This window comes from Anas platyrhynchos, chromosome 15 (assembly GCF_047663525.1).
Source record: "Anas platyrhynchos isolate ZD024472 breed Pekin duck chromosome 15, IASCAAS_PekinDuck_T2T, whole genome shotgun sequence".
Taxonomy (NCBI): Eukaryota; Metazoa; Chordata; class Aves; order Anseriformes; family Anatidae; genus Anas; species Anas platyrhynchos.
In genome coordinates this window covers 18351238-18366943 of record NC_092601.1, presented here as the reverse complement: position 1 = coordinate 18366943, position 15706 = coordinate 18351238, and the positions used below count along the sequence as shown (strand labels likewise).

The window sequence follows — 15706 nt, the reverse complement described above, 5'->3', positions numbered from 1 at the left end:
ACAGCCCCGGCCGCCGGTGTTGTCGGTCAGGTGCTTTTTGTTGGGTGACAGAGTTCTGGTTCTGGCACAACACCGCCAGAGGCTGCGGGGGGAGAGGAGCCGGAGGGGGCTGAGCCCACCCCGGGGTGTGTGTGCAGGAGAGGACAGAGCCCCAGGTGGCCCCCGGGGCCCCAAACCTCTCCATACCCCCAGGGACATGGGGGGCTCAACCAGTGCCAAGGCCAGTGCCAGGGCCGGGACCCGCAGCATGAAATGGGGTGGGACCTCGGGTATTTGAGATGGAAAAGGTCCCCGGGGAAGAATTGTGCAAGCGAGGACAACCAACCCTCCCTGCTCCCATCCCCAGGGCCTCCATCCCTGGGGATAACACTGTGGGGTGGCACAGGGGGCCCGAGGTTTGGGCTGGGGAAGGGTCAGGCAGCACCTGCCCCAACCTCCCCATGTGTCCTCACCACCGGCATGGGAGCTACCGAATCCCCTGCGGTGGTGGAGCTGCTCCGAGCCCCTCTGCCCTCCCAGGAGGGCTTTCGGACGGATAATCCTGCTGGTTTCGGCCAGGGGGGGGTTCACCAGGGTGAGGATGAAAGCCGGTGCCCGCGCTAAAGTGGGTGCTGCTCGCAGGACAGGTTGGCCGGGTTGCAGCCCTGGGGCTGGCCCCGCTGTGCCGGTCCGTGCTCATTCCTGAGAGCCCCTGGGCTCGCCTGGCAGCGCGGGGTGAAGGAGGAGACCACGGGGGAACTGCGGTGCCTGCAGGTGACGCTTTACTATGGTGATGTCCACAAACACACAATAAATAAGGGTTACTCCCAGAGGTACAGAATGTCACGAAACACGCACACCCGACCACAACCCCTCCCCACACCGCACATGCACGAGTGGGTTCACGCACGATGCAGCAAATGCCCCGTGGGAGCGAGTGCGGACAGCACTGCCCACCGGTGCACGAGGGAGAGCAGGGGCAGGGCTCCAGTGACCCCATCTTTGGGGAAAGAAACTACAGATTTCTCTGGTTCCTGCAACATCGAGTAGAAGTGCAACACGCGACAGACGGCGTGGGACGCAGGGGCTCCTCCGGTGCTCCCAGGTGAGGGTTTGAGGCCAGCCCCTGGCCGTGATGGTCTGTGTGACCGTCCCCGTGTGCGTTGGCACAGCGTGTCCCCACGCAGCCGAGGGCAGCCCCTGTCCCTGCAGCCACCAGTGGCAGCGGGGACGTCCCCACGCAGGACCTGTGTGACGGGCGCATCCCGGCTCCGAGGCAGCAAACCTCACCCGGAACCTTTTGGGCCCTGCTGGGCACATCGCTGACGCTAATTCTTTGGCAAACAGTTCAAGTCATCAATCCGCAGCCTTCCGACCCGCCTGCAGCTGCCTCCCCAGCCACACCTGGAGGTGGGGATGGTACCTGGCAGGGCGGAGATGGCTCCAGCGAGCCCTCTGCCACCGCAGCAGCAACTCCTGAGCCCCTGGTGCCCACTCAGTGCCGGAGCCGTGCGCCCATCCTGACCCCCAGCAGCTTCACACCGAGCAGGGCGAGAGCCAAGCACAATGCAAGACCCCACACGGGTTTTTAGGCTGCTCTGCTCACCCGCTGGGTAGGTGCATCGCAGGAGATTTTACACGGTGCATTGCACACAGACCAGGGCTTCTCGTGGGCTGGTGGGACCTGCGGCACGCACAGCTTGGTGCCCGGGGCTCTGGCACTCGGTGCACAGGAACACGTTTCAGTGGCTCCGGTCCCTTCGGGCACCGTGGCCCACGCGCTGTCTCTCCTCATCCCACTGACGCTGATCTGCTCTCTTCGTTTTCTCCAAGGGCTGCAGAGAAGTGGGGCGGAAACTGGAGAGCAAAGCAGGAAGAAGCTGGCCGGCGAAGCAAGGGCATTTGTGCAGAAATGAATCTTGGCATGCTGCAAACCTGAGCGCCAAGGTGAGAGACGAGCTCCTTCCTGCTGCCTGCAGCTTTTATTTTCGCTTCAGCCACCTCGTCCGCTCCTCTCCCTGCTCCAGAGCCCTAACAAACAGCCTAAGCAAAGGGCCTGCCTCCGGCACCATCTAGTGCCAACAGCCCCGCAGCGACCCGCCAGCCAGGCGGTCGAGCAGTAGGACCAAAATGTGGTAACTGCTCCCCTTGGTTAGGATGAAGCAGAAAGAAGCTTCTGTCTTCTTATGTCTCACCAGGAGTTACCTCCACACCCAGGAAAAAGGTGGGCGCTAAGGAAAGGAAACGCTAGTAGAAAGAATAGTGGGATCTGCTAGAAAAAGCTGAGGGATGCTGGCTAATTTAATACAAGGGAAGTACTAAAAATATGCGCATCTCTGGGACCATCGGTATTCAGAACTGCTAAAAGACTAGATTCTTCTCATAAAAACCTGAAAAAAGTTTAAAATCTCTTAGTATCAACTCATCCATCTTCAATAAGCCTTTAAAAAAACACAGCGAGGGGGTGGGGAAGGGGCGGGCAGCTCGTCCCCTGCACTGGGGGCCCTGCCGCTGACCGCAGGAGGCTGGAACGGGGGGCGCAGACCTCACGGATCCGGCAGCTGCAGCCAGCACATCCTGGTGGGCTGCCTTTCAGATCCCAGCACGGGTGGGCTCTGGAGCTGCCCCCCACCTTCCCAACAAAGCCAGCGGCCGTGCCCCAGCCCCGGCACAGGGCCGTGATGCTCCGGGGTCACTCTAAGCTGGCGCGTGACGCAGTGATGGCTGCGAGGCACACAATTAGGAAAGGGGCGTCCGGTGGCCAGATGGGTGATGGGTATGTTAAAAAAATAAACCGATCCTAATTGCTGCTAAAACCTGCCTAAGCCCAGCCCCAGAAGTGAGGGATGCCACGGCATACGGAAAGTGCGGATGCGGAGTCAGCGCTGGGCTCTGGGACCCATCGGGACAGAAATGGAGCAGTGGGTTGGAAATGCAGGAACGGGGCTGGTGCTCACTCCAGAGCCCACTCGGCCAGCCACTGCTCGCACCGGGCTCGCTGCTCCTCTGTCTCCGGGCTCTTGGCTTCGCTCAGCACCTCCTCTCCCCTGTCCTCAAGCACGGCTTTCTGGCTCTCCTCCGCTTCCCCCTTCTGCATCGCCTGGTCCTTCAGCTCCTGGATGGTGTCGTCCAGCCGGTGGGTGACGTGGTGGGGCACCCAATTGCTGTCCATCTCGGTGACAAAGGGGTCGGGCGCGCAGACCTCGATGAGCTCCTTGCCGGTGGGGATGCGCAGGTAGTAGGCGTGGAGCATCATCCTGTAGGGGCTGCTGTCCTTCTTGTGGCTGTAGGTGAAGTCCCCCACGATGGGGTGGCCGATGGCGCTGCAGTGAACGCGGAGCTGATGGGTGCGCCCTGGGGGGAAACAGGAGCAGGAACAGGTTATCACCCAGTTCCCAAATGGCATTAATGCCCCCCAGCCAGAGAATTCAATTCCTCCATGAGCTCTCAGCTCTGCTTAGACCTTTCTAGCCTTAGCCATGCACCATGTGGCTGCAAGCGCAGGTCCCACCGCAGGACCCGTCCGGCCTCAGCACCCTGCCCTAAGGCAGTGTGAGCCCCCACGGAGCCCCCACCTCTGCAGCCGCCCCACAGCTCCCACCTGTCAGCGGCTGCAGCAGCACTTTGGTCACGGGGTCTCCGCTGTACGACCCATGCTCCAGCACGATCAGCTCCGACTGGCAGGGCTTGGGATTTTCACAACCTGCAACGAGATCCGCAGGGGTCAGCTCCGCGCAGCCACAGGGGTGAGGGCAGCGGGGGCAGCGCGGGCAGGGCGCTCACCCTGGGTGCCGTCGATGCACATCATGTGGGTCATGCCCTCGGTGGTGTTCTTCCCGATGGCGTAACGGATCGTCATGCGGCTCTGGGCGACGTGGCCCCTCACCTGCAGGGACAGGGGACGAGGCAGCCCACGGGGTGTGCCCAGCACCGACACTCGCTCCTCAGCAGCACCGGGACGAGCGAGCAGCGAGCATGGTGAGAAACCCAGGAGCAGGAGCCAGCAGGAGGCACTTACCAGGGCGAGATAGGCTTTGGTCACCAGCCGGTCCTTAAAGCACTTGTAGGCGCTCCCCGCCGCCGCCTTGTTGAGCGCCACGCAGAGAGCCCCGCTGGTGGAGAAGTCGAGCTGGTGGCAGAACCTGGGGGCAGAGGGCAGGGGGGGGGCAGCACCCGGCGGCTCCGCCACCGCCGCACGAAGCCCCCCGCGGGGCCCGGCGCTCACCTGAAGCCGTAATAGGTGTCGGGGTCGGCCAGCTCGGGGAAGCGGCGTTTGAGCTGGCCCTGCAGGGTGAGGGTCTCGTACCACATCTTGCTGTCGATGCGCACGTCCCAGTGCTTGTTGACCACGATGAAGTCGGGGCTCTGGTACAGGATGCACAGGTTGTCGATGGTGCCCGGCTCCATGGCGAGCGCCCTGCGGGGACAGCAGCGGGGCAGGGAGCCGGCCCCGAGGCCGTTCACCCGCCGCAGCCCCGCACGCACGCCCGGCCCGGGGAGGGGGGTCCCGGGGGTCCCGCGGCTCCCCGCGGCCCCGGCCCCGCTCGCGGCCCCCTCCCGGCCCACCTGCGGCGCGGCCCGGCCCGGCCGGGCGGAGCGGCCGCAGCGCGTCACCTCGGCGCCGAGCGCGGATCGCGCCGGGACCAATCAGCGCCTCCTCCTCCAGCCTCACCGCGGGGCGCAGCCAATCAGAGCTTCCTCCTGTGGCCGAGGGGCGCGGCGCAGCCAATCAGCGGCCGTGCCGGTGAGCGGCGCGGCGGGAGGAAGCTCGGGGCGGGCAGCGCGGTGGGGCCATGGAGGGCCCCTTGGAGGACCCCATGGAGGGGCTCGGGGACAGCCCCGGGGACGGATCCGGGGACGATTTCTACGAGCGCTTCTCCGCCGAGCTGGAGGTGCTGGCCGAGCTGGAAGGTGCCGGCGCCGGGGCCGCGCGGTGCCCGGGTGGAGAGCGGCGGGGAGCGGGGAGCGGCTCCGGGGGGCTGCGGCTGCGGGGCCGGGCTCCTGGCGGCGGGGTCAGGGGGCAGCGGGCACGAACCGGAGCCCGGGAGGCTCCTTCTGGCCGTGCCGGAGATGTGCTGCCATCCCCGGAGCCTCCCAGACGTGGGGCTGGGCCCCCAGCTCCGGGTGGCCCCGCTGGTGGCCGCCAGCCCCCAGCCGCCCCGTTCCGCGCTGCCCCGCAGATTACCCGTCCCCGCCTGCCGGCCCCAAAATCTCCCAGTTCCGGAGCAGGAGGCAGCCGCTGGAGGAGACGGAGCCAGCCGGGGGGGGGAACCCCAGGAAAAGAAGCCAGGAGTGCGCCCTGCGTGGGTCCCCGCAGCTCTCCCCAGCCCCGGAGCCTCCCGTGACCCTCAGTAGGTTTCACTGAGCCCGTGCTGGTTTTTGGGGTGTGCTGGGGGCTCTGCGGGGCTCCGCTGCACCCGAGCCTGCTCTGGTGGGCTTTAGTCCATGCCACATCTCTCAGCTTTCTCCTGCCTCCATCTCACCCAGCTCCTAAGCCGAAGCGGCAGCGGCTGGAAGCCGTGAAGAAGCTGAACTTCGGCACGGACGATGAGTGGGCTCCCGATGTCCTGCAGGACGCTGCCGCGTTCATGCCTGGCCTGGAGGTGCCGGGAGCTCCCCAGGCTGCCAGGTTGGCTGGGTCCCCTGGAAGCTTCATCGCTGCCCCTCTGTCACCGTGTTTTGCTCAGAGAGCCTTTCAGACCTGCCCTTGGGTGGGCTCTGAGCGCTCCTTGTCTCACCCCTCACTAACGGAGCCTCTTGTCCAGCTCGGAGCGCCTGGAGGTGAGCGGCATGGCCCCCCTGCAGACCACGCCGCCCTCCCACAAGAACCCAAAGCGGGTCCTCAGGCGGCCGCCCATCCTGGAGGACTACATCAACGTGACGTCCAGCGAAGGCACCAGGGTCTTCATGGCTGTGAGGGAAGATCCCTCCAGGACAGGAGTGGAGGTGAGGGGGGTCTGGAGGCCGGGCGTCCTCAGCTCAGCTGCTTTCTGCGACCTCCGTTTGGCTCAGGAGCAGAGCTTTGATGAAGCACAAAGCACCCGTGCTGAGCATCACTGTGAGCATCACCGTGAGCATCACCGTGAGCATCACCGTGCCCTCTGCTTCTCACAGCTCCCCGACTCCTTGGGCTGGAACGCACGCCGGCCGCTCCACTTGCTGGGGGTCCCCTTCTCCTACCTGAAGGAACAAGTGAACGAAGAGGTACCTCACCTTCCTGCCCTGCCAGCCTTTGCCCCCTGCTGCCCCGTTAGCAGCCTGTCTCTGACCCCCACCTCTCGCCCCGTTTGTCCCCAAGCGTCGCAGGCGCGCTCTGGAGATGTCGCAGCATTTAACAGAGATAATAAACAGGTGAGGTGTGGGCAGCTCCTGGCCTGCTGCGCTCAGACGTGGCTCCTTCGAGGCTCTGGTGGGTTTGGGTGTGTGGGGGAGATGAGCCTGCCCCCAGCATCCTCAGCCTGGGAAGTCTGGGTTTAGTTCCCAGCCCTGTCCTGGCTCCCTGCGTGGTCTGGGATGTGTTAATCCTTCCTCGCAGTTGCCTTGAGACCTGTGATGACACCAACACCACGGAGCCTCAGGAGGCAGCGGAGGCAGCGGATAAGGAGGAGTCCTCACTGCACTGCCTCTGGGTGGACAAGTTCACTCCCCGGCGCTACATGGAGCTGCTCAGTGATGATGTGAGCTCCTAGGATAAGTGGGGTTCCGGGGGGTTATCACTCATAGCTCTTCTTTAATGCTGTGGGTTGTTGGGTTTGCTTCACAAGAAGCTCACAACACAGGTGTTAAGCCATGAAGGGGAGCCCTGTGTCTGTCCTTACTGGGCGCTCCTCAGATCCCACTCTGACTGCTTGCTCTTGTCTGCCACCAGTACACAAATCGGTGCCTCCTGAAGTGGCTCAAGCTCTGGGACACGGTGGTGTTCGGGAGGGAGAAACCCATGAAGAAGGCAAAGCCCAGCGCTGAGGCTCATCCCCCGTTCCGACAGTCCAAGGAGCAGCAGAATAAGTGGAAGACGAAAGCCCAGCTCACGGAGGAGATTCTGGAGGCTGAGTTGGACCAGCACAAGAGACCCAAATACAAGGTGAGCAGGACAGGACGTGGCTGTGGTGAGCCTCCTTTCCTAACCCCACCACCCTGGTGAGCAGCAGGGTCTTCATTTTCTCTTCTTTTCCAGTGCAGATCTGGGAAAAAAATGGATTCCTTGTTACTCATTTAGAAATATATATTTTTCTAATTTCTTGTGCTGTTTCAGCTTAAGTAATGTGATAACAAGTAGAGGGGAGCAGGTTTGAAGAGACTTTCTCCAGCCAAATTAAATGGGCTGGTTGGGGAAAGAAGTGCCCTTTTTATCAGAGGTTGGTCTGGACTTCATTCGTGGGGGGCTAACGTGTCATGTCTTTGAGCAAGTTTCTGCCTCTGGAAGAGAGCAATGGTGCTGAAACAGTAAAAGGAACGGAGATAACTACCCAGGCTGTTTTACCAGCTTCAACATATCCAGTGAAAGGATGTAAAAAGTAGGGAAACAAAAATTAGATGCTAAAAGTGTAAAAGCTGTTTTTTGGGAGTGTGATTCTGAAAGGGGTTTTATTCTCCATTTTCTATCATCCTATAAATTTACAAAATGCATGAGAGGTCCAGTTGCTAACCATGGGTGACTGTTGTCTCCAGGAGCTCCTGTTACATTCCCCTTCCCCAGTGACTTTCCCTGCTCCCAGTGCCCCTCCAGGTGCCAGCACAGGGGCTTGCAGGGGCTGAATGTCCCCTCTGTGCCACAGGTGGCCCTGCTTTGTGGCCCACCCGGCCTGGGGAAGACCACGCTGGCCCACGTCATCGCGAAGCACGCGGGGTACAACGTGGTGGAGATGAACGCCAGGTGAGCCTCGCCTCTGCCCGGCCCCAAAAGCCGCTGGTGGTGGTGCCGCACTGAGCCTCCTCCCATGGCCTTCTCCTGCAGTGACGACCGCAGCCCGGAGGTTTTCAAGACCCGCATTGAAGCTGCCACCCAGATGAAGTCAGTGCTGGGCGCCGACGAGAAGCCCAACTGCCTGATCATCGATGAGATAGACGGCGCGCCCACCGTAAGCCCTCGCCGCTGCCCAACCTGGATCTGGCCACTTTTTGCTTAATTCTTAGCCTCTGCTCTATTTTATTACCTGTTTCTTGCTGTAAACGGCAAGCTTTCGTTCCCTTTTGTGCCTTAATTTTCCCCAAGGCATCCATCAGCGTGCTGCTGAACATCATCAACAGCAAGGAGGCAGAGGGCGAGGCGGCGCCGGGCCGGCGGAGGCGGCGCGAGGGCGGTCTGCTGCTGAGGCCCATCGTCTGCATCTGCAACGACCAGTGAGTGCTGCTCGTCCTCGGGGTGGGAAAGGGGACGGTTGGGGAACTGAAACCCCTGCCGTGAACGAGGTGATGGGTGCTGGTGTGAGTTTCGGCTGGGTGTGGATGTGCACAGAATCACAGAACTGGAGGGGTTGGAAGGGATCTCCAGAGATCATCGGGTCCAACCCCCCTGCCAAATCAGGTTCCCTAGAGCAGGCTGCCCAGGGAGGCGTCCAGACAGGCTTTAAAATATCTCCAGAGGAGACCCCACAGCCTCCCTGGGCAGCCTGTCCCAGCGCTCCATCACCCTCACCGTGAAGAAATTCTTTCGCATGTTGCTGCGGAACTTCCCGTGCTCCATTTTGTGGCCGTTGTCCCCACAAACCACTGAAAAGAGGTTGGCCAAATCCCTCTGCCTCCCACACTTAAGATATTTGTAAGCATTGATGTGATCCCCTCAGCCTTCTCTTCTCAAGGCTGAACAGAACGGTAGGGTTGGTGCATGCAACCACATGCAGCGCTTTAAACCGTGTTTCTTCGGGGGGTCACGTTAATGGCTGGATTTCTTCTGCTGGGGTGGCTCAGACACCCTTGGACACCCTCTGCTTCTTTTTTCCAGGTTCGTCCCTGCCCTCAGACCGCTGCGGCAGCAAGCTTTCCTGCTCAGCTTCCCCCGCACAGCCCCGTCCCGGCTGGCCCAGCGGCTCGGCGAGGTGTGCACGGCCCCGGGCTCCTGTCCCCGCGCGGTGGCTGCGTGGCCGGGACCCCTCTCACCTCCCTCCCCTGCAGATCGCCCTCCTGCAGGGCATGAGGGCGGACACAGGAGCACTGCTGACACTCTGTGAGAAGACAGAGAACGACATCCGCTCGTGCATAAACACCTTGCAGGTATTTGTAGCACCGGGAAGGTCCCGGGGGGGTGAAGGCTTGCTGCTTTGCTTGACCTTGCTCTGGATTCAGGTGGGGATTAAGGGAAAGATTGTGTTCCAGGCAGGTCCCTAAAGTGTCAGTCCTGTCCCTGGTGTTATTTTTAACCTCGATTCTGCTACAGTGTGAGGGAGAACGAGGTGTCTTTGTGTCGGGCTGTTCCCAGCACCGCAGAGCTGTGGCTGGCACCCCCTTTCTCCTCCCGTTGCCCCTCTCCCCCCTGCGCAGCCCCCTGCTTGTGTTGCAGTTCCTGCACGGCCGAGGCCAGAAGGAGCTGAACGTGCAGATGGTGCAGACGATGAAGATCGGCTTGAAGGACCAAAACAAGGGGCTCTTCTCCATCTGGCAAGAGATCTTCCAGCTCCCGCGGGTTCAAAGGTAAACGGGGAATTTGGTAGGTCTGTCTGGCACATGCTGCTTCGTGGGCCCTGCCTGCAGTGGAGAAACCCGAACCATGCTGGAGACCGGGCTTAGTTTCAGAAAATCTGGGTACTCTAGATGCTCTTTTTAATGCCCGTTAATTTGATGTTGGCGTTGCCTTCAGTCTGGTTTAAAAGGGTCCAAATCCTCCTTGCTGGTCCACCCAGCACTGCGCTTTCTGTGCGTGGCCCAGGCCCCCCGAGCCCTGTCCTTGCTGCTGTCCGCAGGCACAGGATCGGGATGGACCCCACGCTGCCAAACCAGCTGCTGGCGGACGAGGACGACCTGTCCCACCTTGGTGTGAAGGCCGGCCTCAACGCCTCCTCCCACCGCTTCCACCGCGTCCTGCACCTCGCCAGCTCCTCGGGGGAGCAGGAGAAGCTCGCCCAGGTAGAGCAGCCGGGAGGGGAGAGCCAGGGCTGTGAGCTCCTGTCCGTGCTCCTTTCAGTGCCAGGCTGCAGTGCGGTGCTGGAGCCGAGCTCGGGGGGGTGCTTAAAATCCTGAGATGGGACCACTGCCTGTCTTTAACCCTGCAGGGTCTGTACGACAACTTCCTGAACATGAAGCTGCGGGACTCCAGTCTGAGCTCGGTGTGCTTGGCCCTGGAGTGGCTGGGCTTCTCCGACATGCTGGGCAGGGCCGTGCTGCACGGGCAGAGCTTCCAGCTGATGCGCTACCTGCCCTTCCTGCCCGTGGCTTTCCACCTGCTCTTCGCAGCCACCAGCATCCCCCGGCTCGCTTATCCCAGCAGCCAGCACGAGGCAAGCCCTGGGAGGACACAGTGGCCATGGGCTCTGGCCCCATTGCTCCTGGGGACGCCTGCGCTCGTGGCTGGGGCTGAACTGTCCTGGCCCTGTCTTCCCCCAGGCCCTGGCCAAGCAGAACCACATGCAGAACCTCATCGTGTCCATGGTCTCGGGGATAACGCCCAGCGCTCGCAGCCGCACCGGGCAGCAGTCCCTCGTCTTGGAGGTGCTCTGCCTGCTGCTGGACATCCTCACCCCGAAGCTCCGGCCGGTGAGTGCCCAATGTTCCCTTCTGGCTGCTCTGGTCCTGGTGGCAGGGTCCTGGGTGCTGCGTCCCCTCCCTGAGAGGCTCCCAGGGGGACTGGGACATGTCCCCTGTGCTGCCCTGCCCTGGCGTGGGCTGAGCTGATGTCCCAGACCTCTACGTCCCCAGTTCAGGGTTGGTTTGGAATTGCACCCGATGCAGAAGTCAGAGGGGAGGTGGCACTCAGACACCTGGCTGTGGGTGCACCTCCTGGAGCTGGGGCTGGGGGCTTGGCACAAGTGAGGATTTTGGAGGCCTGGTTCTGGTTCTCCTGCTCCTTTGGCACATTCACCCTTGGGGCTGATGCAGGAGGCTCCCCTGCCCTGAAGCACAGGGTGTCCCTAATAGGAGACCAAACTTTTCTCCTCCCTAGTCGTATCCTCATGGGCATTTGCGATCTGTTCTCATCTTGAGACAAGAAGCCTGCTTTGGGTTATTTTTGTGTTGAGAAGCTGCTCTAGATATCTCAAGTTGTGCTTTCCCCTTGCTCACCTCCCCGGTGGGCCCCGCTGTCCTCCCCAGGTGAACACGCAGCTCTACAGCCTCAAGGAGAAGCAGCAGCTCGCCGACCTCATCAGCACCATGCTGGCCTACAACCTCACCTACCACCAGGAGCGCCTGCCCGAGGGCCAGTACGTCTACAAGCTTGACCCGTAAGTCTCGAGGGGCTGCTGTTCCTCTGCCCGGTCCTCTTTCTGCCAGGCAGGAGCTCGTGGGTGCTGTACCGGGATGAGAAAATGAGTGCACTGTCCCGGTTTTATCTGATGAGCTGGTGTATCAGTAGCATGCCATTCCTGGACCTGAGTCTTGGCTGTGCTTTAGGGATCTTCTGAGCTGTAAATGCTCCCGAGGCTTTGGTGAAATAATACAGACCCGAGCAGAGCTAGGAGCAAAGCTAATGTCTTCCTGGTACAAAGTTAATTACAGAAATTAGCCTCTGTTAAATCAAGCCACTGTATCTAATTACAGCGAAGCATTTTATTTTTTTTCCATGGAAATGCCTGGGGGACCTGCTCGGGTTGTGGCGAGGCATCGCTCTCCTGCCCCCCGAGCCCAGCTGCTCCGAAAAGCCACCGGCAGGGTGCTGGAGCAGTGTGGAGCAGCACCTGGTGTGCTCTGCTCTGCTTCTGAGGTCTGAGCTGTCCCCAGCCCCTGCTGCAGCAATGCCTGGTGCTGCAGGGAGGTGCCGTGTCCTGCTGGCACCCCTAAAAACCATCCCAGTGCATCTGGCAAACAGAGCTGTTTTAACAGCAAAACCTTTTGTTTTCTCTGAGCCGTCACGAGCTGTTTTCTCTTGCAATGTACAGCCAGAGTGGTTTTGGAGACGGCAGTACCTGGAAGGACAGGTGCTGGGTGTTACAGGGAAGCTCGGTGTCTGCACTCTTTGCTTTTCCTGCAGCAGCCTGTTCTGGTGCTGCCTTGTCACTGCTGCTGCTCTTTAAAGGCAGCTGAGGGACTGTGTGAGGAAACACAGGAAGAAAAACGACTTTTTAAACAGTAGATTTGACAGCTGCCTTCTAAACAGCTGCAAATCCATCTGACATGCGAGTGCGTTCCCATTATTTGAAGGGAAACAATACTGAATGTGAATAAAGCACAGAACGGTCTAAACGGCAGACGAAGGAAACCAGACGGCTGCTCGGTGCTCGGGCTGGGCTTCAACTGTGCTGAAAAAGCCTTAACTGGCGTGCCAGCCCTGTTCAGAGCCCAGCTGCTGTGGTTTGCCCAAATGCCTGCTCACGGTTGCATCCCCTGGGGGGGCTCCCTGAGGCCCCCCTGCTTTGTGGCAAGGGCCCCGCTGCCGCCTGTGCCTCAGCTGCGACCCTGTGGCTTGGGCTTTTTCAGGGCAGCCTGTTTTTCACAAACCTGTGTAATTTCCTGTTCTTGCACTCAAACCAAGATTAAGAAGCGTGTAATCTCCCGGGGATTGTCACTCAGCTGCGCTGTCCCAGGGCAGCCTGGGGCTGTACATCCAGCACCACCTGGGCATCTTCTAACGCTGCCAGCACCCGCTGGGAGGGCAGCGGTGGGGAACATGCCCCGGGGTGGGACAGAAAGGGGACAGGGCTGGCAGTGCTGCAGGTCTCACCGTGCATGGTGATGGATTGATTTTCTCTCCTCCTTGCCCCCGTGCACCTGGCTGCTGCTGCTGAAGGAACGTGGAGGATGTCTGCCGGTTCCCAGACCTGCCGGCTCGCAAGCAGCTGACCTACCAGGCCAAGCAGCTCATCGCCAGGGAGATCGAGCTGGAAAAGATGAGGAGGATGGAGGCTCTGCTGCAGGCACGAAACCTCAGCGAGGTACGGAGGGGGAGAGCAGGGGTGGGTGGGCTTTCAGGGGGCCATAGTGGCGGGTCCATCACCTGGGGTGCAGCTGGGCGATGGGGATAAATGAAGTCCTTAGGGTTGGTGTGGGGACGGGGTCTTCCCAAAGCAGCAAGTGGTTGTCAGTGCATGCACAGACCCTGTTAGGGGGCCCGACTGCAGTTGGAGAGGGTCTAGGAGGACGTCTTGTCTGTGTCCCCCTGCCCAGTGTATGGGGTTACAAAATGCCCCTGCCCACCATCCCTGCCCCTACCAGCCGCCTCTGCCTGCTGATGGCAGCAGAGGCACGAGCACGCTGGTGGCTTTTGCTCTGCCTCTGGAAATCCAGGATTAACCCCCTGGGTCCCCACAGCCTGCCCCCCCCTGCCCCTGCACATCTGCCTTGGGCTGACAGCAGGCACGGGGCAGCACATCCAAGCCCAAACAGCTCATCTTTTTGCATGAATTCTGGAAATACTCTAAGTATGAGCTTTAAACCCGTAACCTAGCTAGGGATGGGAATTTTAGTTGACCTGGCTGTGACTTATACACATCAGTGAAGGAGCCAACCTGCTCTTTCCTATCTGGATGATCCTGTTGCTTCACTTTGATCCTCCCAAGGATGCCAGAGCACCCCGGGAGGAGCAGAGCCCACTGCCAAAACCCTCTGCTGCCCGGAGCAGTGGGCATAAGGCAGGAGGAGGTGGAAGTGGGCAAATGTGGAGGCTGAGAAACAGCCCTGGTGGGGGTTGTGTAACTGCTGACTGCCTTGCCGTGGTGCCAGGGGGATAATTGGTCCCTGGGAGCCCCTCCTTGCAGCAGAGGCAGTTCCTCAGGGGATACTTGTGGCAGGGAGATGGTGTAAAAACATCTCTGGAGGCTTCTTGTTTATGCAGTGCCAACCACAAAGTCCCAGGCAAAGAGGCAGCGCACACAGCGTGCCCAAAGCGCTGCCTTGGGCTAATCTGGAGCTGCTGCTGGGAGACAACATGGTGAAAAACATGTCTAACAAAGTATTGTTATCCAAATAGGCAGCAAATAGACCCCAGACTACAGCCTGAAGATGACTATATCTGTAACAAAACCCACAAAATCCTCCTGTGTTTCCCAGATGGGAACACTCAGGTGTTTGTGTGTTGGAGAAAGGCAGAGGTCCTCAGCTGGGGGATTTCTCCCTGGTCTGGACACCCAGGAGCAGCCCCGAGGGGATGTGCTCAGGGGTATTCTCCCCAACAGGAGCCAGCAAGAGGCCCCGATGAGCCGGCAGAGAGCAGGGACACGGGGCCGGCAGCGCCCCAAAACCACCAGCAGCGCCTGGAGCACATCGTGAGGAGGGCAGCGGTGGAGGACAAGGTGAGCGGGGGGGGGACAGTTATCAGCAGTAAGGTCGGAGGGGCCTTTACCCATCAGTGGGCTCTGCGATGTGTCCCTGGGGTGTTCCTGCTGCAGCCATCTGGCCATGAAACCCCCACGGCCACTCTGTTCCCTGCACCTGGGGACATCAGTGCCTGGGGAGGGGGAGCCTGCAGCACATCCCCTGAAGGCCCCAGCTGTGGGGACGGGAGATGTGGCAGTGCCTTCAGCCCAAACCCCATCTGGCTGCAGCTGGGGAGGTCAGTGGGGAGCAGCTGGAGCAGCACCAGGGACCAACTGGGCACCATGGGGCTCTCCTGGTCCCGTGCCACCACCCCTTGTCCTGGGCTGAACTTCAGACTTCAGCCCTCAGCAAAGCCCCGTTTAGCACAGCAACCCCTAACATTTGTCTTTTCCTACTGATTTTGAATGTTGTTTGCATTTTACCAAGGCCACTCGCCCTTTTCTGCGGGATTTGCATTCAGCTCCTGCTCGGTGGCTTCCTGCTCCTGCGCCGGGGGTTGGAGCAGGCACGGGCAGGGCTGTGCTGACCCCCACCTTGTTTGTTTTCCACAGCCTGAGACCGACTTCTTCGGGCGGCCGATTCTGCGGCAGAGGGTGTCCACAGCCCCGGGTAGGTGGCAGGGGGACGGGGTGCCCACAGGTGCTGCCGGGGGTCCCTGTATTTGCAGTGCTTGGACCCCACACACACGGGTGCCCAAGGGGGTGTTCTGTCCCTAAGCCCTATCCCCAGCCCTGGGGAATGCTGGTGGGGTGGGAAGGGGAAATCGGGAAATGAACTGAGCTGGGGAGCAGGGGGTTGGGGTCCTGCACGTGTCTGTGGGAGCTGAGTCTTGTGTGCCTGCAACCACTCCTGTGCATGGTGTGAGCTCCCCTCTCAGCATCAGTGGGGCTCATGAATAAAGGGGGGGAGTTCCTCCACGTTCCTTACCCCTGATCTTCCCCCCCCCCGTCCCTGCCCTGCAGCCGCTCAGCCCTCTGAGCAAGATTCAATTGAGAGACAGATGGGAAAGGCCGTGGGCAACAGCGACGTCTGGTTCCGATTCAACGAAGGGGTTTCAAATGCCGTCAGGAGGAACCTCTACATCAAGGACCTGCTCTAGCAGGGACCAGAGGGAACCCAGGAGCTACCGGAGAGAGGAGCGAAAGGATAAGCTGGCTTTTAGCTGTCTCACCCTTGCATGGAGCGTGTGCAGATGGTGCTGATATTTTTTTAATAACCAGTTGTTTTGTTTAAAAAAAATAATAAAATAAAAAAATTAATAAAATCTTGCAATATTGCTCTGTTTATTTCATTTATAAACCCTTAGTTGCCATGTTTTGCCTGTTGT

At 60.4% G+C, this 15706-nt stretch overlaps 2 protein-coding genes across 4 annotated transcripts; one reads left to right on the top strand and one right to left on the bottom strand.

Moving 5' to 3' along the window:
* Positions 1–739: 739 nt before the first annotated feature.
* Positions 740–4637, bottom strand: RPUSD1 (RNA pseudouridine synthase domain containing 1). 3 transcript variants are annotated; one of them, XM_038187017.2, is made up of 6 exons: positions 4546–4637; positions 4205–4344; positions 3998–4121; positions 3763–3865; positions 3581–3682; positions 740–3333 (listed from the first exon to the last, which is right to left on the bottom strand). In XM_038187017.2, the coding sequence occupies exons 2-6, from the start codon at positions 4288–4290 to the stop codon at positions 2933–2935; spliced, it is 816 nt and encodes a 271-aa protein (XP_038042945.1). In that variant the 5' UTR covers positions 4291–4344; positions 4546–4637; the 3' UTR covers positions 740–2932. The 3 variants fall into 3 exon arrangements, with proteins under 3 accessions (XP_038042945.1, XP_027324839.1, XP_038042944.1); XM_027469038.3 differs by lacking the exon at positions 4546–4637 and having other exon boundaries at positions 4205–4524; XM_038187016.2 differs by lacking the exon at positions 4546–4637 and having other exon boundaries at positions 4286–4524.
* Positions 4638–4702: 65 nt separating this feature from the next.
* On the top strand, positions 4703–15655 carry CHTF18 (chromosome transmission fidelity factor 18). Its single transcript, XM_072023660.1, has 22 exons — positions 4703–4890; positions 5160–5330; positions 5467–5608; positions 5745–5925; positions 6094–6183; positions 6278–6330; positions 6515–6656; positions 6848–7060; positions 7755–7852; positions 7934–8057; positions 8192–8319; positions 8921–9014; positions 9091–9189; positions 9476–9606; positions 9876–10038; positions 10185–10409; positions 10516–10665; positions 11221–11351; positions 12854–12998; positions 14238–14354; positions 14931–14988; positions 15342–15655. Exons 1-22 carry the CDS (start codon positions 4773–4775, stop codon positions 15476–15478), a joined length of 2910 nt encoding a protein of 969 aa, XP_071879761.1. The 5' UTR covers positions 4703–4772; the 3' UTR covers positions 15479–15655.
* The last annotated feature ends 51 nt before the right edge of the window (positions 15656–15706 follow it).